We start from the raw sequence: 22476 nt of genomic DNA, 5'->3' as shown, positions 1-22476 counted from the left end.
TTTCCTCTAGAGGCAGTTTATAGCCTCCATTTACTGGGTTTTCTATCCTATGTGGTGTTTAAACCCATTTTCCTTGAGTTTTTTGTGGTTCGGTTGTAATATTTATGTGCAATCTGACCTAGCTCTGTTATTGAGTCATGTTTTGTTTGATTTGAACCCAATCAAACCTATTTCTGATTCTTACTATGTTTGATTTCTTCTTTTTTGAGTTCTGTGAAGATTTCTGGCTTTCATGTGATCTTTTTTGGGGGTATTTTGTTTTACCCAAACCTGTTTTTTCTCTTTTTCTAGACCATCTAACGAAGCCCTTTCTTCTCTTTTTCATTCTATCACCAACCTTAAGTTTAATGGTGATAATTTCTTGGCTTGGTCTCGAGCGGTCAAGTTATACATTGGGAGCTGATTGGAGCTAGGGTATCTTAATGAAATACTCGTAAGCCTCTTCCTGGATCTATTGAGGTTGACTAAGGGGAAACAGATAATCTTATCCTTCTAGGTTGGATTCTAAGTTCCATGAAACCTCAATTTGCAACAAACTACATTTATTACGAGACTGTTCATGAGCTTTGGGAAGCTCTTACCCAGACTTACACTCTCACTGAGAATGATGCTCACATTTATTAGTTGATTTAGGAGATGCTCTTCAACGCAGATGGGAGGATTTGAGTCATTATTAACCACTATTTGAGTTGTCGACAGAGTCAGTGAAGATTATTGCCAGACGTATTGAGAGACATCAGATTTATGATTTTAGGGATCAAATTCTTGCAAACTTGTATCCGCTGTATACGTATCGCATGGAGATTCATGGAAAGACACTTCAGATCAGGCAAGTCTGAAGGTACATTTTCCACTTAGCTCATTTATGTGGGTACCTTGGACTTCTCCCTTAGATTGGCCATTTGAAAGTTAGTTATTCCTGCCCTAAGAATGGATTGTAGCTTTTATATGGAGTTTGATCTACCACACATCATACCATTACTCATGAATAGCTCGGATCACACCAGCCTACACTAGCACTAGGTTTGAGTTCTTTTTTGAGATGCCTATCTTCCAGTAATTTCGACTTAAACCAGCATATCCCCCAGCTGAGTTGCTCAGATAAATATTTAACCTCCATGTGAAGTAGCTTGGACAAGATACTATCCTTAGGAGCATTGTTGCTTGTATATGGGGTTCATTACAGAGCTAAAGTGTTTTATTCATCTTCACTTCATCTCTTGCATTGCCAATTGATTTGAATCTTCGGTAGTGGGCTATTTACTAGGCTAGGAATTACAGGAAAGATGGCATTATGGTGTCAATTTTGAATGAGGGTGTAATGGCCTGCGGGCCTCCTTTAAAAAGGATAGCCTCTATTGAGAAGGGGACCAAATCCAAACACGGTCTTCTCGCACCTAAACTCTCTGCTACTTTGAAATTCTCAGCTACATTTTGGATTTGTATTCTCACTTTAGCATTGAAGCTTCCTTGGCATGCACTACACCAATGTCCCAGGCTCCCAGTAGTAGTGTTCCACTGTACGGTTGAACTTAGTCAACTTTACTGGAGAAGACCTGATCTGAGGATCTTTCTGATGATATGCATCTTGAGGAGTGCTTGACCAGAAAATTTGCCACACAGCACAAGCCTTTCCCACTAATACTTGATTATTTCGAAGAAAGAAAAATTCTCAAAGTTGTGTTTCCAATTGAAATATCATTTGAGAAACTATGGTCATGCTTGGTCATTAAATGTGGTTATAATGGAGACATCTGATAATTGTTTTGGGGAAAAAAAAGAAAAGAAAAGAAATTAAGATGCATTATTTCTAGACGTTTCTAGCCATCTTTGATTTAAATATATGCAAAGAAATTGTCATACAATTAATCTCCTTATGATCTGATAATTTCCACTTGTGCAATCAAGCACTAACATAAACCAAGGTTGAAACTATCTGTAGCTATCTACTTAAATCTTATGGTGAACATAAATTTATTGTTTTGCATTTCTTTTTATGCACAGCTAGAGGTGCCAAAAGAATTGATATCATCATCACAGCTGCATGAGTTAAGGTTGCAATGTAAACCATCCTTTATTCCTTTGAGTCATGAAGAAAGTGCTACAAAAATGTATGACCAGGAAACAGGCATCACACAGTGCCGTCTTTCAAATGGGATTCCTGTAAATTACAAGGTATACCATGTTCTTTTTATCCCTTGAACATCACTTGCTTACAAGCTTATTTTCCTTCCTATAGTCTCTCATTTTTTTTTTTTTTTATAACTGTAAATTTTATTAGTCAAAAGAAGAGAATAGTAAAAGGAGGCTGAGGTTGCCCCTAGACAAAGGAAAAAAAGAGAAAAAGAAAACACATACAAAAGCCCTTAGAGAATCATAAACCACACAGAGTCCCATCTAAAGACAGTTTTTGTAAAAGAGACCCCAAGAAAATCTTTATTTTGCTTTGACCTAAAATAGAGCAATCCCAAGATTTCCAGAACCACAGCTTGGAAAGAGGAATTGGAAAGTGATTTCTTGACGCTTTGCTATAAGCCCAATCATTTAGCCATTTTCAGTAATTTGGCCATGCCACCTTCGTAATATTACTGTGAACGGCATCTTTTCTAGCATTTGTTTGTTTACTACACACTATCTTTATGGATAGAATATGCTTTGTATTCAGTTCTCACGATATACTATTTCTTATTTTTTATTTTTGTGCCAAACATGAGTTAGTGGTGGAATTCATCTATGATTTCTTTTTTTTATTATTTATAGTTAACACCATTTAATCAATTAAAAGCAAATTTTATCAAAAAAAGTGGAGAACTACAAGGGAACATAGTGTGACCTCAAGAAATTGGGTTCAAGTCCAGCCACCCATCAAAACAAAAAAAAAAAAACTTGAATGATAGATTTGTAATGTTTCTCCTATATTGTCCACATTTTATTCCAAGGATCTGCAGTTTTCGAACTGAAATTTTATTCAATATTTTCCTAATATAACATGTTTTTGTGGCTAAATGTTCATATTCCTTTATAGAGTCCTCTAAACCTTCTTTTAGTAACTCAAACTCAAATTTGAACCTTCCAGAACAAAAAAGTTACTCATTAACTCTACTACTCTCACTTGGACTTTGATTTGTTTTGACCTCAACACAGTTTAACCGTCATAATCAAAGCCTTACCTAAAAAAAATTGGGTTCGACTAAACAAATCCTCTTCCTCCATTTTATATCCGAAAGCATGTTCTTTGTTAATTCAATTGTGCTCATATCCATTCTTACTACCTCCATGCACATCCCTTTTGGTGTTCCTTTCATTCTTCTCGAACTTTCCCTTGAACATTCCTTTTACTTGGGACTGTTATCGGTCTTTGTTGTTCATTACCAAACCATCTCATTTATTGCGATACTCCTCTATTTAACTAATACGTTCATTTCTAATTTTATCTTTCTTAAAAGCCTTTACACCGGTCAATCTCACAATCCCATATTTAACAGTGCGTGCATGGATGAGTGTTACATGTCCTTGGCATTGAAGGAATTGCTGAAATCTTCTCTAGTTTCTTTCCTCATATTATTATATTTGATTATACTATTTACAGATCACGAAGAATGAAGCCAGGAGTGGTGTCATGCGGCTGATAGTTGGTGGTGGAAGAGCAACTGAAAGTTCAGAGTCAAGGGGAGATGTTATTGTCGGTGTTCGAACTCTCAGTGAGGGTGGCCGAGTTGGCAACTTCTCACGGGAGCAGGTATGTTGTTAGATATGCAATATTCCATGGATGCTTTAATTGTACATGGTTTTTCAATCTATTTTTTTTTTCTGTGGACTTTATTTTTGATATTGAGATATCCCTTTCTACCTTTTGTTTAATCATGTGGGAATCGAGTATATTTGATAAGTAAAGGTGATTCCATTGAATAGGAAGAAATCTTTAAAAACTAAATATGAAGAAGAGAGAATAAGAAGGAGAAAAGTTCTCCCAGTAGGACCATCAAAACTATAAAATTACAATATTGCCAGTTTATATTACTCCTTAGACAAAAGATCCCTAATTTGAAGATAAAGTAACATGGGAGGATACTCCTTTGTATCACCTCTATTTCTAATTAATAATGTCCTTTGGACTCTAGTATAATTTCACATTCAATAGGTAATGTTTCCAATTCCCTTCAATAAAGTTTTTTTAATTCTGTTATTGAAAATCCACATTTTTCTCTTTTACTAGAAAAAGAATGTAAAAAAGTAAGCAATATTCTTAAAGGGAAAATTTCTTAATGACCTTGCGGGAGGGTCTTCTTTCTAAATCCCCCTTAATATTTCCGTGTGAAGTTTATAGTCTATTTAGTGAGTTTCTTTTTTAATGCCTCCACCGCCCTTTCAATTGGTGAAATCAATGATTAAAATGTGGAGGTCGATTATTCAAATCATTGAGATCAACCTTTCATCCAATCATCGAGATCATTTTTTTACAATTGTCGATCCCGATGTTTGAACATGAATCGGCGAGATCAACCATTCAAATTGTTGATCTCAACAATTTGAATGGTTGAACATGATGATTTGATTCGTCAATCTCGGTGGTTTGAGTTTGCCATTTTCTCAGGTGATTGTACAGTAAGAAAGAAAGATTTTACTTACTGGGTTGTTAAGTTACCACCCCAAAACTTGGTGCATTTAGAAAGATGTCCCTTCCGCCAGGTCTATTAAGTAATTTTCCCTATGTTAAATGCCCTAGTCTTCTGCTTCAAATCAGCATTTGCTACTATTTATGTTTTTCTAACAAAGAAATCCTAAACGAGTCATAGAAACCTTTGTTCTTTGGACATCTCCTATCAAGACAACAAGTTAAAATCTCCATTTCCTTGGATTGTTTCATATCAGTTTGTGCTGTTCTTTTAAAATTGTAGTATTGCCATATTTTTCACTTGTTTGATTTGCTTATCTAGGTAGAACTTTTCTGTGTGAACCACCTTATAAACTGCTCTTTGGAGTCCACGGAGGAGTTTATTTGTATGGAATTTCGATTCACTTTAAGAGATGGTGGGATGCAGGCAGCTTTCCAACTACTTCATATGGTGCTCGAGGTAACGCGATCTTCCTAACTATTTTCTTCTTGTTTTATTTGTATTTTAGCATTTTGATATCATTATGTATGTCTATTTGGTTGATTTAGAGTTTCTTATGAAAAAGAGAAGATTTTTTGCAAGTGACATTTTGATTACTGGGAAGGCTTAGTGAGCTATTGTGTGCCAAGTGGGTACTTCTTGTATTTAAGACACTTGGCAAGAAAGGCACCTGTGAATAAAATATTTTATTAGGGATGTGTTAGCTCTAAGGAAGCTAGTATACCTTTTGTGTGTAAGCTTAATCTCACTGTGTTTTTATTTTTGAATCTCACAATTTTTGTTACTCATGGTATTACACAAAATTACCGCTCAGATATTGCAGAGAAACCATGCAATGTCATATTTTAAACGAGCAACACACAGACAGTTATTACATCTTGTAATTAAGAGCTTGAGGAGAAGAGTAGAATAAGAGGAGATGAGATTGGATAAAACCTTGGAGGAGTCAATGTAACTTCAATCCTAGCCATAGGTCCCATATAAATTAACTTTTAATATAAAGTAAAATTAAACATATACCCCTACTACTAATTCCGATGCCAAGTAGCATGTCACGAACAAAGTGATAATCTACTTAAATATGCTTAGTTCTCTTGTGAAACACGGGATTTGATGCAATATGTATGGATGCCTAGTCATCGCATAAGAATCTTATACGTGTATCCTAAAGCCTAGCTCTTGAAGAAAGTGTGTCAATCACACTAGCTTGCAAGACATGTGAGACATGACTCTATACTCAAACCTTTGCACTAGATCTATCACCAATTGTATGCTTCTTACTCTTCCATGTCACAAGACTACCTCCTAAAAATGTACAATACCTAGTGGTGGATCTCTTATCAGAAAACCAGTCCAATCTGCATTTATATACCCCTCCACACGAGTATGACCATTGGCCTTGTATAACAAGACGCATTTGGAGTAGCCCTTAAAGTTCTAGACAATACGCTGCATTAAGACCCAATGAAGGATTCTTTTTTGAAGATTTTGTGGTTCGATGGGATCTCGTTTGTGACTTGGGAGATTAGTTATCTCTTTGTGGGTTTCTTTTATTTCTCCTCTCCTTCTTTAGTTTTGTTTTCTTGGGACTTCCCGTCCCCTTTCTAATGAAATTTTAACTTATCAAAAAAAAAAAAAGACCCAATGAGGAAATCTAGGAGCTTCATAAACTGACTAACAACACTAATTGCAAAAGAGAGATTTGATCTGGTGATACATGATTCAATTTTCCAACAAGTATCTTATACTAGTGTTTTCAAATAGCATATGCCAGCTTAGCATATGTTGTGCGCATATGTGACCTGCACAATAGCATATGCCGTTGCATATCATGCAAAATGTTTTTTTGTTGTTGTTGTTGTGTTTTTTAATATAAAAAAAGAAAAAAAATGGAAGAAGTTTGGAAGATTTACAATTATTGCAATAATTTTAGTAAATATTTTTTTTATAATTTTGTGTTTTCAATTTCATTGTAATTAATTATATTTTTAGTTTTAACAAGTAAGCAAGAATGCACAGAGTCAAATATTTAAAAGAAAATATGAACTATTGCTTTTTGGATGACGAGTCCTTGATTTTTTTTACATTGCAAAATCCTTCAATCTTGATTCTTGCTACTTGAGCTTGATGCAGATGATTTGAACAAATAGATTTAGAAAATATAATTAGATTTTTAAAATAAAATATAGAAGTTAAAAATAAGCTAAAATAGGAGTAGAAGGGACTTAAAGTGAATAGAAATTGGTTTGTATAAGAAAAAGCTAGTTTTTATCCGAAGGACATGTTTTGATCATTGGGAAAATATGCCATGGCATATGCAGTATGCGATCGCAAATGCCATGACTTCCTTATATATGCAATGGCATAAAGACATAGTCCCATATGCCATGATGGCATATGCAATCACATATGACAACAGTCATATACCTACCTAGATCATCCAACAAGTGTCCTTGATCAATAATCAACTACTTAGGATCCATGCGTGTACCGATAAGTTTGGGTTCAAGTAAAAGAGTCTCATTTCGAAGGTCCAAGGAGTACTTCCTCTGTGAAAGACAAATACCACTCATTAAATGAGTCACTTTAAGGTCTAGGAAATACCTTAATTTACCCAAGTCTTCGATGTAAAACTTCAAATACATGAACAACTTTAGCCTCCCAATTCCTTACCATTGATGCAGGACAATGAGAGACTTTGAGAACGTATATGGAGATACTACATGAGTGGTAGGATACATTTTGGAAAGGTTAAAATTTGAGATAATATCATGTGTTATAGGATAATAGGGAAGGTTCAACTAGGGTTATGGGGCTTCAAATTGGGTTTAGTTATGTTAGGGTTGTTGAAAATATCTAGACAGTAGGATTATGGGGATTTGAGAGCGATAAAATGGAGTTTAGGTGATTGTAGATCTGTTGTAAGATGATGTACAACAGGCCTTCACTTGTTATGATAGTGTGGTAGCACTATATATATATATATATATATATATGGGTCAGGTTCAAACGACAACCATTTCAACACACATATAGACAACGTGTTTTGTCTTATATGGGCAAAAATGTTTGGAATGGGCTGATTTTTTGTGAGGATGATCTCTGTGGTGAGGAGATCATCCTTGCCAAAAATCAGCTCATTATGAAACTTCTAGACCGTCCAATTTTTGTAAATCAATTTTGATGGGGTTACAAGTTTTGGAATGGGATGATTTTTTGCCAGGATGATTCCCTCATCACAGAGATCATCCTCACAAAAAATCAGCCCATTCCAAACATTTTTGCCCATATAAGACAAACACGCTGTCTATATGTGTGTCGCAATGTGTGTTGCAGGAACCCGACCCTATATATATATATATATATATAGGTAAATGTGATTTTGATTGGGGAATGAAATAAACAAAACAGTTCAGTTGGGTTTGATTTTGTGGGATAATAATTGTTTTGGAAAAAAGATTTAGAATTAGATGATTTTATATGGAGATGATAAATCTATTAGATCTAGTGTTCCCAAAACAGAAAATAAGGGAGTATGAAATGAAAATAACAAGAAAAATGAGAAGAAGAATATAGATAAACCTTTGTACCACACCAAGGAGATAATGGCTTTGCATTACAGAGGGTTCTCATAGAGAAAAACATGTACTTCTTTTGATGGATACTTAAAACAATTAAATAACATGTATTCATAAATGTTCTTGACCCTAAGGACTCAAAGAGGAACAAACTACTTAAACTACTATTTTAAAATTAAAAAATCACTTAAATGGTTGATTTACTTTGTAATAAAAGAACTCTTTGACCCTCAACTTTTTAATTAAAATATAAAAATATCCTACTCAAAAAGCCCAAAACATTAACAAGATCCTTGAATATAGAAGAAAGAACCTAAAATAATCTAAAATACTAAGTGGAGATTATGATGCCCCCCCCCCCCCCCCCCATCAATTTTCTCTGACTTGAAAAGATTCCATTTCATCTAGTTAAAAATATTTTATCATTTTTTTTGGGTGGATTAGTTTTTGTGTTTGAATTATTAAATTGTGGGCCCAAGAGTTGTGTTATTATTAAGTGGACCGACCATTTAAGTGGTGGTTTAATTTTTAATAGGGTAGTTTAGGTTCTTTACTTTTTTTTTTAGTCAATAGTTTTATGAGCCTTTATAAACGCATGTTATCTAGTTGTTTCAAGCAGTCATCATTAGATAAAAGAATTAATGGTTTTCTTTGTGAATGTCTTCTATTTTATGAGGCCATTAATGGTGTGAAGCCATTATCTCCATCTAAAACCATCATCTAATTCTAAATTTGTTGTCCAAAACCCTAAATACCATTAAAATCCCTGTTGCCTACAAACCCAACCCTACAGAACTGCCCTAGGTCTTTTATTCTCCAATTGAAGTCACTTTCACCTATATGTATATATATTGTAGCACCATCATAACAAGTGAAAACCTGTTGTTCCTTTTTCTACAACCTATAAATTATTTGTACATCAACTTACAATAAACCTACAATCACATAGACTTCATTCTATCCCTCCCAAATCTTAATAACTCTACTGTCCAAAATTTTCTAGTAGCCCCTAGCCTAATCGAACCCAATCTAAACTCTCATAACCCTGTTGAACATTCCTTACTGCCACATAACCCCATCCAAAATTTCTTTCTCAACTTTTAACCTTTCGAAAATCTATGATATTGCTCATGTATCATCTCCAAAATGTGATTTTGATGTTTAGCCTCACATCGTTCTACATCACTATATCGTAAGTTAGGTCGAAGTAGTAGAAACATGTGTCTGATATGCATCCTGAATTGATGTTGAAACCTGATGTGTAGCGGGTTTACCATGTAAATCCTACCCACAATTTATTGTATGTCCATCAAGGCCATATGGGTTGACTTATGAGTTCCATGGCCTCCACCTAAATCTCCACCACGACAAGTACCATGACCACAACTTTCGCGATAGATGAAAATCGTTAAAGTTGATGGATTACCACCAAAGTTACTACTATCTGACAATTTGCTCTCTTAAGTCGGGAGAAACATTTGTACAAGATGAGAGATATTGGCTACCAAGGATTTGAGATCTCATTGCCCTAGGATTTAGTTAGATAAAGGAGAGAAGTTGAATGACATTCATATACTCTCTTTTTTTCTACCTCATGCTAATATCACTAGTATTAAACTGGTACTTATTAAGTACTTCACCTATTCGCATCATAGTGGCAAAAACTTACTTTTGGGCCCTCATCTTATTGCAAAGAAAAATACCTTTATATGAGCAGTACTCCGAGAATAAACAAGTCAAGTATATATTTAGCCAGGCTAGTTGAGCCACCTCTCTCTCTATTTCTTGTATCTCCACCTCTCAATGCCCAGGGCTTCCATTTCAACTGCTAAATCTAATGGTGGGGTCTACTTGACTTGATTACTGGAACCCGAGCATTAAGCCATTGATTATCCAAAGATTGGTTGCCAAGGCATTGCTTTTATGTTCCGGTTAAGGTTCGGGCAGGCGGGGAAGAGAAAACATGGATAATTAGATGGATCATCCGCTCTAATAGACCACAAAAACGAAGTTGAAAAACTGCAGGCGTAGGCTTTGAATCCTTAGAGCTGAGAAACTTCATGGCTAATGCGCCTCTATCATTAAGGGGACTTTGAAGCCTCTTACTTCAATAGGGTTGCTGATTATGAAAGCAAGCCCTTTTGAAGCAAGCTACAACTTTTCAGCTCCCTATTTTACTTGCTCAACTAAGAGTGGGTTGCCTTAGCTAGTCGATAGCTTATGATGTCTCCTTCTTCGAAATTCAGGTGACATTATTTGATCATGAATACACGTGTCTCACCCGTTCTCAAACATCCTTAGCGGTGTCTGAGACCATACAGTTAGCATTGGTGTATGATTCCATGCTATTCTACAACCATGTCACTATCTGAGCATCTTCTTTTTCCCATATATTTATCACATTCAGATCATTGGAAGTAGCTATCTATCAATAGGTGAATGTGTTTTCCTTTTACCTTAAAAGATATCTCAATTGTTTTAAACCACTAAATGTTATGCTTCCACTAAGTCTGATGGGAGCATCTGAACCTCTACGTTGTCTTGAGAAGCCTCGATATTTGTTATTTGCTCCATAAATCAATTATGGAAACATTGTAATTGATGGTCTTCTTTATCCACTACTAGCATAAAATCTCCACCGTGCAATTTCCTTATAGTCATGCATCAAATAAACCTCCAAAAACCGAGGCAAAAGTCTTTTGGTGAAATTGCTCTACCAAAAAACCAAAAGAGACCTCTCTTGGTGATATCACACCACCCAAAAACTAAGGAGAACTTTAAGAAATCTCTCATAGTGAAATCACACAAGTTAAACAAGGCCGAAGAATTGATTTTAGGGCTCAAACAAATTGTGCTGAATATACCTTTCACCACACCGGAGACCACAAAACTTACCCGAAAATAACACCAACCACGGAAAAACTCTTTAGATCCTATCCAATAAGGATCTTCACACAACCACAATCATACCTCCATGTGGAGGTTAAACACACTCTTCCTTACCTTTAATTAGATCAAGAGGAATTTGATTTTCTTACCAATCAATTGAGAAACAACAAAAATAATAGAGAAAAAATAAAAAAACAGAAGATGAAATAAATTAGAGCTCAAACCCTTATGATTGTTGACAATCCATTACCCCAAAAGACTGATTTGATGTGGAAGGCTCAACTATGAATATAAGAGAGTCACGAGTCGAACTGGGGCACGTAACACCTCAAGGTGGAGGTGGATGATACAACACTCCCCCTCACTAATTAGGGTGGAAAATTCCTAAAAGGAGACTCGAACCCATGACCTATTCAAACCTAGCGCTCTAATACCATGTTGATAACCATTTACCTCAAAAGACTGATGCAATGGGGGAAGGCGCAGCTATGAATATGAGAGGGTCACAGGTTGAGCTAGGGCCCGATATGTAAGCACATGACACCCGGGAGCGGAGGCGGATAACACAACACTCAACGACGCTCTGATACCTTGTTGATTAAGAGTTTTAGGAGAAGAATATAAGAAAAGAAGAGGAGATTAGAGAAATTGTGGGAGGATTCAAAGTAATTCAAACCCTAGCCTTTGGCCCATATATATGAACTCAAAACATAATAGGAAATTACACAGGTACCCCTACTAATAATAGCATATTACTTTCACAACATCTAAATTTATGTTTATGGCTTCCTTCCTCTTTCTATGAGTGCAATAAATCCATCAAGACCCCAATTAAATGCACTATTCACCTTGTGTACTTCCCAACTTTCTAAGAACTGTACATACGTTACTTCTTTGCGTATTTTCTCAAAGAAACATATTCCTCTCCCATGAAAGTTTGATTTTCTCAAAGAAACATATTCCTCTCCCATGAAAATTTAGTCCTGTAGGTCCCATTTAATTTAATTTCAGAGTAATAAATGACAAATTTCTTTGGAAGAGGCAAATGTTTCCCTGGAAAAATCGTTTTCCTTCAAATAATGCTCCTATTACTACTACGACTATTACTACAATTACAACTACAATTATGACTGCTATTAGGATAACCGACTATGACTGTTACCACCACCGCTGCTTCCACTATCACTGGTACCACCACTACTACCATCACCACCGCTTCCACTACTTACTTCTACTACTAGTTGTATTATTACTTGTTCTTGGTGGGGGTGTTGGGATGGATGAATAGAAAGATAAGGAACTTTGGGAGGCTGACGGTAGGCCTAATAGATGTTAAACCAAAGGAATGTCATTTGAGATGGTTTGTTCATTTGCAATGAACATCGATAACAGTCTTGTTAGAAGTAACATGCGAGTTGAAGGTTCTCAACAAATGAGTTGAAGACCAAATAGATGTGGATTGAGTTCTCGAATGGATATGAACACACTTGAATTAACATAAGGCATGGTCTAAGACAGAATTGAATGCAGGGACTGGATTCAAGTAGCTGACTGTAAATTTTTTGGGGTAAGGTGTGAGAATGCTAATGATCATTTGTTCTTGATCCATGATTAGTTGCTATGGCTTGATTATTTGAAACTACATTATGTGAACTCCTAGGCTTAGGAAGCTTAATTTATTAATTGCTAATGTACGTCATCATCATCATCTGTTTTATCACAATTTGGGGCCGGTTGAATGTTCCTCTATTCAATTTCATTAAAAGCCATTACTTATGGTTATTCACGTGGATTCATATGTGCAATCACTATCTCAATCCATGTACTTTGGTCTTTGATTTATCATTTTGCCCCCCCCCCCCCCCCCGGCACTCCAAATCTTTTTTCCCACCCCCTGTCAAAAGAAAAGAAAATGAAAGTGCTCTACACACTTTTGGATCCTTTGAAGTATTTTTCTATAAAAATTCTTGTAGGATTGGCAAGATTATTTTCCAAGATTATCTTATGCTTCCTATGGCATGGGTTTTGTGGATTGCTGGAATGTAAAAGATATAACAAGCAATGCTCAAAGGATGTACCACTGCCAAAACAATGTCAAAGGAAGTTCTATTCCAACTTTTGAACTTATCTTCTTATGACACTTTTTTCTTTATCAGCTGTCAATATCAAATTTAGAAGGAAAACCTGTTACTCGCTTTTAGTTATTGTAGTGTCAATTTTCTTTTTTGCTTGGTGTAAAGTCTTTGTAGATAACTTCATGGGGAGATGGGATTGGGTGTGTAATTTGTAATCCACATCAGGTTTGCCGATTTTTTTCTTTTTTGTAATTCTTTTGGTCACCTCTACCAAGTTCAATACAATTGCATTTACCTATCAAAATCTAAAACAAAAATATTGTACTGATCCTTTCATTAGTGTTATACCCAGTTGGTATATTTCTGCACGATGGCCATATATTTTGAGGGTTGTTTTGCTAATGCATTTTTCATGTGACAAGGCTTAAATTTCTTTGTATGCTAGAAAATTCCAATTAATGGTGAAATCATTCAAAGATGTTAATCTTTTTTGATACACTAATGCTTAATGGTTGTTGCTGACTTGCAGCATAGTGTCTGGTTGGAGGATGCATTTGATAGAGCACGACAGCTATACTCGTCATATTATAGGTCGATTCCTAAAAGCTTAGAACGGTCAACTGCTCACAAGCTCATGTTAGCAATGTTGAATGGAGATGAGAGGTTTGTTGAGCCTACCCTACAGTCCTTACAAAAATTAACACTACAATCGGTAAAAGATGCAGTAATGAATCAGTTTGTGGGCGATAATATGGAGGTATGAACATTTCTACTAGTCAAGACTTCTTATACACTTGACCTTTATATGACTATTTAAGAGTGCTTCTATTGCCACACCAACTTTTGCTAATGACACCACACCCCAACATGTGTTTTAATTCTTTGGTTACATATGAATTGGGGTTGTGTTAGCAAAAGTTCATGTGGCAATATAATCTCTCTTATTTAATCATTATAGAGATTTCCTATATTTTCCTCGTACTAATCCTTCAATAAATCATTCTTCAGGTAAGTATTGTTGGAGATTTCTTGGAGGATGATATTGAATCTTGTATTCTTGATTATCTGGGGACAGTTAGAGCAACAAGAAGTGCTGGTGGGGTGCATCAATTCAATCCAATCATGTTTCGACCTTCTCCATCTGATCTGCAGTTTCAACAAGTGAGAAAATTAAAGCTATTTCTCTCTCTACCATTGACATATATTCTGTAGCATCTTTGGAATCTCAGCAATGCATCTCATGTAGTATGCTTAGTTTGCCATCTTCGTTTTTTTTTTTTTTTTGCCTTCACTAAGATGTCGAACCTGCAGTACATACTAGATATTTTTTTTCCAAAGACATCGACTTAACTGTTATAGTTTACCTTAACTTGATAACACAAATGGCCAAGTATTTTGTTTACTTATATTGTCTTTGTAATCATCAATTTTGAGAGCAGCATCTCCGATATTTCTCTCTTGCTTAGGGGGGAGACCACGACAGAAGGATTTGCTTGCAATGAACTTATGAAGGATCAAAGCTTAACATCCCGAGTAATGTTAGGTTGGACCATGATCAGGCTTAGTATAGTTTGACAATCTTGCAACCTAGTCTGACTTTTGATCATGCATTTATGCTTGGATTTCATCAGACAATATAGCAAAGCCACTTAACCATGTTTCTCAGTTTCAATTTTATCATGGGTTTTTGTGCTTATGGCTATGTAGGCATTTGTTTCAAAAAGAAAAGAAAAGAAGAGAAACTCTTTTGATGGTTAGGTTCCAAAGAACCACTTGTTAACTTTTGTGGGTTCTCAACATTGTCTACTTATTGTAGGTGTTCTTGAATGATACTGATGAGAGAGCGTGTGCATATATTGCTGGTCCAGCACCAAACCGCTGGGGGTTTAATGTTGAAGGGCAAGATCTTTTTGAGTCTATTAACAATAGCTTGCATACTGATGGTGAGTCATGGCGTCATATCCAGAGACATTGATATTGAAAATGTGTCTTGCACCCATGTTTCTTATACTTCATGCTGCTATCTTATATTCACAGTTGATTCATTGGAATATACCTTCCAAATATCTGATAAGCTTCAAAACAGAGTTTAATAATATGGGTAGTGATTCCTTGTTTAGCCAGTGTTTTTTCTTTTCTAAAATTTTAGTATGTTTTTAGACTACATCTATACAAAAACTATTATTGGTAACGTCCAAGACCTCATAGGGACGTTTGGATGTTAGCATTCTCCACCACATTCACCTCCCAATAATACCCCTGCTCATTTTGTCTTTTAGTAAAAAAAAACAAAGGTATGTTGGTTTTTGACATAATAAAATGCTTGTTGGTATTGATTGCCAAAACATTTACTACAAACAAGGCATTTAAATCCAAAGACTTAGATGCTCTTAGCATTTATTATATATCAGACAAGTATTTATTATTTTAAATACTAACATACCCTTATTTGTTCACTAAAAATGGGAAAGGGTATTAGTGGAAAGTGAATGTGATGGAGAATGCTAACATCCTATAGTTCACTTTCCTTATAAATACCCATAGTTTTTGTCTTCTAGTAAAAAAGGCAAGGGCCTTTTGGTACTTTTGTAAAAATAAAAAATCTCACCGACATTTTTGTACAAGTGTTTGAAGCATTGATTACAACAAAGATCAAAATGTCTTTTTTTTTAATCTCTAAAAAACAAAACAATTATGGTTATCTATTGGAAAAAAAAAGTAAGGGAGGTTGCTAACGTCCCAATGTAGCATTGGATGTCAACATATATATATACTAGAGTTTGTTGTGCCTACGGCATGGGCATCCTCTTTGGGGTTTAAGAAGGTAAACTAGGAAAAATAATAAAATTCAAAGGGTATTATTAAAAAAATCTTTGGGGTTGAAGGGGTAAAATAGGAAATATATTAATGTTAGAGGGGTGTTATATAAAAAGGGAAGGGAGTGAGGGGACGAGAAGAGTAAAGACAACAATAAAGTTGAAGGGGGGGGGGGGGGAGGAATTGATGTTTAGGCCAAAGCCCACTAGCCATTTTCCTGTTTTTTCTCAAATGAGTCCCCCACCTATTGCTTCACCTGGATTTCCTCATGAGCTGCCATTAGTGTTAAGCTTGACCCACCCTGAGGGGGGAAAGGCCCAAGAAGTGGGGACATTGGAGCTAGATGAGACGTTTATCCCCCACAAGTGGATCCCACTGTTTTGTTTATATATATATATATATATAGAGAGAGAGAGAGAGAGAGAGAGAGAGAGAGAGAGAGAGAGAGAGAGAGAGGGTTATATGGACCAAAGGACCATCTATCTCCATGGACCATATGTCAACATAGTGCTCGAATACATCATCAGGTGCCACATGTATGTAGAGCATGAAATTCTTTGAGCTCTCCAAAAAACCGAATTGAAAAAAGAGATTTTTTCACTGTTGGATTTAAATTTTAAATCTAAGAGTTCAATGGCCGTCCATTTTAAACTTAAGATCTGACTCCAAAAAATACTTTTTCTTTGGGATGTTTTTTCAAATCCAATCTAGACCACATACAAGAGGGCTGAGTTGTCATTTGGACAAACAGGGTAGTCGATGTGGCCCAAATGTGGACCTCGGTCCATACTCTACATGGTCCCTCAGTCCATGCAACCTTTTCCCATTTATATATGCTTGGTTAATGGTTTTGGATATGGTGACATGGAATTAGATTTAAACCATGATATTTCTAGTATGCACTGAAGGTTTTAAAATTTGGTGATTGCTTTACAGACGATCAATCAAATCCTGACGAATCGCTCAATGTGGAGGGGAAGGATGTCAAAAAAGATCTGCAAAGAAAACTTCGGGCTCATCCCCTATTCTTTGGCATCACTTTGGGTCTGTTGGCAGAGATCATAAATTCTAGGTAATTTTAGCCTTTATACTCAAATATATGATGCTACATGAAATTGATATAGATTCTTTCTCCCTAGTTGCTCTAGCGCTCAAGTTAGTTTGTGTCGAGCTACCGACTAATACATATCAATGCCAATATGATCTTCTAAACTTCAATGAACAACAAAGTTCTGAATTTTATCGGGGCCTTCGAACTATATATATATATATATATATATATATATATTTTTTTTTTTTTTTTTGCTTATATAGAAAAATTGAAATTTGACTCATTGTTGGACTTGAGTGTGTTATCGAAGTTTAAAATCTTGTCTTGATGCAATGTTTCAGTCAAGGGAAAAATCAATAATTTGTCGACTGAAACATTCCAATACATTCCCGAAAGATATCAATGTTTCGTATCGGAGGATACATTTCGATATTTTGAACCTTTCTGCACTCAGGAAGCACCATTTTGGTCACCTTCTTTTTCTATTATTATGTTAAGGTACCCATGATTGGCTGATGATTCAGAATTTTCTGGAAATTGCTCTGTTGTAATAAACCTATTTGTTATTAATTTGTTTGGCCCAAGATGTTGTACTAACTTAATAGACTTTAGTGGTTATTGCTGAATATGATCATTTTTTTTTTTATGGTTGTCTGTACAGGCTCTTCACAACAGTTCGGGATTCTTTAGGATTAACATATGATGTTTCCTTTGAATTAAGCCTATTTGATAGGCTGAAGCTTGGGTGGTATGTTGTCTCGGTAACATCAACTCCAGGGAAGGTGTGTATTCAATTTCAATATATTACTCAGTTTTCATTGTGCTATTTGCATTTCTTTGCTCCATTACTGTTCTGAGTTCTTTTTTCCCCCAGGTCTACAAGGCTGTTGATGCATGCAAGAATGTTCTTAGAGGTTTGCACAGCAGCAAGATTGCCCCAAGGGAGTTAGACAGGGTTAGTGGTTCTTTTTCTTAGCATGCTTTATCCCAAGCTTTAGAATCATTGGTCATCTTTATGCTAGCTTCATCTTCAAGGGATTGTGAAATAGGTGGCATCCAATTTACCTATTTTAGAGTAGACTTCCATTGAAATATGTTTAGAAATAGTATATGTTTATGTGGGGAAAAAAAGAAGAAGGAAAAAGAGAATATTTGATTTCACTAAAGCATGTCAAAGTCTTCCATTTTTTTTGTGTGTGTGTGTGTGTGTGAAAGATCTAATGGAATAGCTAAGTTCTCAAAATAATCGTCAATTGGAAAACCTTTAGCTCCTTGTCATTAATTGGAGCAATCTTAATTATTGCAGGCTAAACGGACTCTGCTAATGAGACATGAAGCTGAAACCAAGTCAAATGCTTATTGGCTTGGATTACTAGCTCACTTGCAGGCTTCTTCTGTTCCAAGGAAGGTAAAGTGGGAGTCTGCCCTATTCTCGACCCAAAATATTATAGTGTGTGCTTTTGTAATGACCCAATTCTTTCTTGATATGGAGTCTACTTGATAAGGGTTAAATATGGAGAATTTATATTGCCACACCAACTTTTGCTAATGCCACCCCGAGATGTATGCTAGATCTTTGGTGATTTACATATGAATTGGGGTGGCATTAGCAATAGTTGGTGTGAAAATAGAATATCTCTCTTCCATGTTAAAAACCAACAGACGGGCGATGAGATACGACCATTTGAACGCATACATGTCCTGCCCCAAAAAAGGTATACTTCCACGGAAATCACGTTTTTCGGATAGGATTCTGGTCTGCAGGATGAAATCCGGGAACATGGTGATGTAGCTAACATTCGTACGTACGAGTGGGTATGTACTACTAATCCACCAGTTGAACGGACAGTGAGATACGGGTGTTTAAAAAAATGTTAAAAATTTCTAGTTTTCGACGAGAACGGGTGCTTGGGTGGAGCTTCCCGTTGTTTTCCATTTTCGACAAAGAAGATGAGTCTGGACCGAAAATCTTTCTCCTCAGGAAACGTAGGCATTTTTGATACGGACGATTGGGCGTAGATCACGAAAACATTTTACTTATCAAAAAGGAAAAGAAAAAAAAATAGAATATCTCTAAATATGCCAGCTCACAATTTTTGCAGACTTTCAACATTTTCAAAATATTAAAAAGAAAATTATGCAATATGAAACATGTTTGGAAATGATGTTCAATAACAAATTTACCTGTTTTTATGGCAATGGAATTCAGGACATAACGTGCATTAAGGATTTGTCTCTGCTTTATGAAGCAGCCACTATCGAGGACATATACCTTGCATATGAACAATTGAAAGTAGATGATGATTCTTTGTTTTCATGCATTGGAATCGCCGGGGCTCAGGCGAGCGAGGATATTTCTGGTAAGACAAGATTCCACTGAAGAGTTGTTTGGATTTACATCATATATATACTAGTGAATGCCCATTCCTACAGCACAGGTTGTTCATGCATGCATGCGTTCCTTATAGATTGGAAATTTAATCGTTGATTTCAGTATCCGAAGAAAAAAAAACACAGAATTATAATAATTAGTCCATTCATATTTCAGAGAAGCATTCATGATGTTACTAAATGTGTTGAAACACTGAGAGTTTGATTTTTTAAATGGTGTTATTCTAAGCTTCATCTCTTATTGAACTTGATTATTGATGACAGTCAATAAAAACCTTGGTGTGAGTGGTCCGTTCATATTTTAGAGAAGCTTTCATGATCTAATTAAATGTGCCAACAAACTGGAAGAGTTTGATTTTTTTTTTTTTTAAATGAGGGTGTTATCTTAAGTTCCATCTCATCTCTAAATTGATTCTTGTTGACAGTCAATACAAATCCTATGGTGTGAATCTCCAGAATCATTTAAACAAATGTGAACATAAGGAGAAACCATTCAAATTTAGTTTCTTGACAAACCAAAACAAAAAACTTCAAAAATTGACTAGATTCAAGGGTCTACAGAGTCGTCATGGTGAGGACTCACAATTCGACTCGGATGAGTTGAATAAATATATTTAACTCGGTAAATATTCAAATATAGTTGTCATATTTTAACTTGGTCCATATTTTAAAGTTATATATGCTTAACTCAGTCGACATTTGAATCTGAATCAACAAATTTTGAGTTGACTCTGCTGGATGTCCGAATTGGTGCAAGATTACGTATGGGCGAGCTGTTAGAGTGAGACCTTCACTATGACTTGGCCGACTCAATGAGTCATACATGGTCTAAATATTGGTCTCCTTTGAGGTTAAAACTAGTTGTATATTAGAAGAAGGAAGAAGATAAGTGAGAGGGAGAATTAGAGAAGAAAAGTAATGATATTAGGGTTGATCGACCCTTCTCTCTATCTTACATATTTAATTGATAAAATAATTACAAATAACACATTCAACATCCAAGTATTGTAATTCAACCCCTACAACATAAATCACTACTTATTCCTCCAATGGGGCATAGATACTGATCATGCCCAACTTACTTAGAACACCATCCAATTTCTTCTTGGTAACTCCTTTGGTCAAGATATCAGCTAACTAGTTCTCTGTGGTAAGCACATGACTTGAGATTCAACTTTTTCTCTAATGAAGTGTCTGTCTATCTCTATGTGCTTAGTTTTGTGATGTTGAACATGATTAATAGCAGTTTTGATGTCACCATACAATCTTATAGGCTCCTCTACTGCAACGCCAAGTTCACCCAATAAGATATGTAGCCAGAGAATATCGGTCGCCCAACGAGCCATTGCTTGATACTCTACTTTTGCATTGGTTAAAACATCAACAGTTTGTTTCTTGCTCTTCCACGTAACAAGGTTGCCCTCCAACAAACGTGCAGTAACCAGTTGCGGATCTACAATCATTTTTAACCCCAACCCAATGGAAAATTTCTAAAAGAATTTTTCTTCCAAATTTTACTAAATACCTTGGAAGTACTTGACTGACTAATAGGGGTTGCCCCAATTTCTTAATAAACCAAATAAAATCAAAATGAATAACAAACCAATTGGGGGGTACATAAAGATCTATTCTTGGGATACACTCTATATACTTCCTAATTTTCAAAATTCAAACTGGATCTTCGGAATCATGTTTTTTGACATGCTTTTTATGACATTCTACTAGTTCTGTTTTTGTTTGATTTTTTTTCTTATCTAAAATCCTGTTAACATCTTTCCACTTGTTTTTACTTCCCAGTATCCTTGGATGAGGAACAGTTAGACACTGGGCATCCAGGAATTATCCCCATTGGGCGTGGTCTGTCAACAATGACACGGCCCACAACATGATCATCCTTGATGGCATTGACGTAGCATTGTTTGGCTAAGAAATCTTCCACATTTGGAGGTAAGTTTCATGTTGGCACGCATAAGCAAGCATTTAAACACGTAGATACATTTCTAGAACTGTGCAGTTAAATTATCAGTCATCTCTGGTTTATTTAAGCATATATTTAGTTAGAAATTATCATTTGAAACTCTAGACTCGGTATTGAGTATCTCTTTCTAGTTTGAAGAGTATTTGAATTTAGCAGAATATACATGATAATACCAAAGCATGATGGTTTTTCCAAGACAAAGGTCGGACAACTACCTCAACCAAAGAAAAATATTTTTTGATTCATTCAATCAATATGTTTTACTTAATCCGTAATAGCTGATCCCAATCTTCGGTCAAAGACTTTGATGGTGATGATGATTTACTTAATTCATAAATTCAAGAAGATGAGGATGTTGAGATTAATGATAAATGAAACATTTCTTTTCCTTGTATACTTACGGGCCAGTTTTTATGGCCTTACACCATTCTATCTCTCGGCAAAAAAAATGTTTTCTTTTTTTTTGTCGGATAAAAGTTGTTTGGATGACCATTTCTCTCAAATGTATTTATTTCAGGAAAGACTTTTTTTATGCCGGAAAGTGGCTTTTTTAAGAAAACAAAAACCAGTAGTCGTTTTTCAAGTAAAAAAACACTTCATCTCGGGTAAAGTTTGGCGAATAGAACAAATAATGAAAATCTAACTTGTAGAGTTATTTTTATGCATTATTTTATTTATGTTCATGCTTATGTTGTATATATGTGTGATTTCTGATTAAAATTGCTGTAACTGTGTAATGAGTACAGGAATCAGATTAAAGCAAGCAAGAGGGGAGGAATTGCTACAAAGACCCAACAGTAAGGCCGAAATTGGTTGTATATTAGGCCAATGATGAATGATTTGAGAATCAAATAAAAGCTGAAGAAGCATATATGCTATCCACGCAAGGACTTGAATCCATTCAAAATGCCTTCAACCGTGCAATTCAGTATGCTATGTTGAACAAATTTTAGCAATGACATTCAAGAAGAAAATTAAAGTTGTAAAAGAAAAAAAAATTATCCTTTACAGTTTGTCATATAATTCATGTCTTACATTTATCATAAAAATGCGTTATACAAGCTGTTTTTTATCTTCAAAA

The 22476-nt window shown here is 35.5% G+C and overlaps 1 protein-coding gene across 1 annotated transcript in view; it reads left to right on the top strand.

The window, feature by feature from the left end:
* The window catches only part of SPP (Insulinase (Peptidase family M16) family protein), a 40805-nt gene extending 18329 nt beyond the window's left edge, over positions 1-22476 (top strand). Inside the window, exons 13-25 of the mRNA XM_086439639.1 lie at positions 2005-2175; positions 3590-3739; positions 4938-5075; positions 13688-13915; positions 14167-14319; positions 14975-15101; positions 16912-17047; positions 17688-17808; positions 17901-17981; positions 18333-18434; positions 19236-19386; positions 21215-21364; positions 22142-22476. Coding sequence (XP_086295765.1) covers positions 2005-2175; positions 3590-3739; positions 4938-5075; positions 13688-13915; positions 14167-14319; positions 14975-15101; positions 16912-17047; positions 17688-17808; positions 17901-17981; positions 18333-18434; positions 19236-19386; positions 21215-21306 — 1650 coding nt within the window. The 3' untranslated portion in view covers positions 21307-21364; positions 22142-22476. The remainder of the gene's footprint in view (positions 1-2004; positions 2176-3589; positions 3740-4937; positions 5076-13687; positions 13916-14166; positions 14320-14974; positions 15102-16911; positions 17048-17687; positions 17809-17900; positions 17982-18332; positions 18435-19235; positions 19387-21214; positions 21365-22141) is intronic.

Source organism: Akebia trifoliata, chromosome 4 (genome assembly GCF_017979445.1).
Source record: "Akebia trifoliata isolate Shusen 1 chromosome 4, ASM1797944v1, whole genome shotgun sequence".
Taxonomy (NCBI): Eukaryota; Viridiplantae; Streptophyta; class Magnoliopsida; order Ranunculales; family Lardizabalaceae; genus Akebia; species Akebia trifoliata.
Note: the sequence above shows the minus strand (reverse complement) of the source record. Positions and strands in the feature narration are given on the sequence as shown.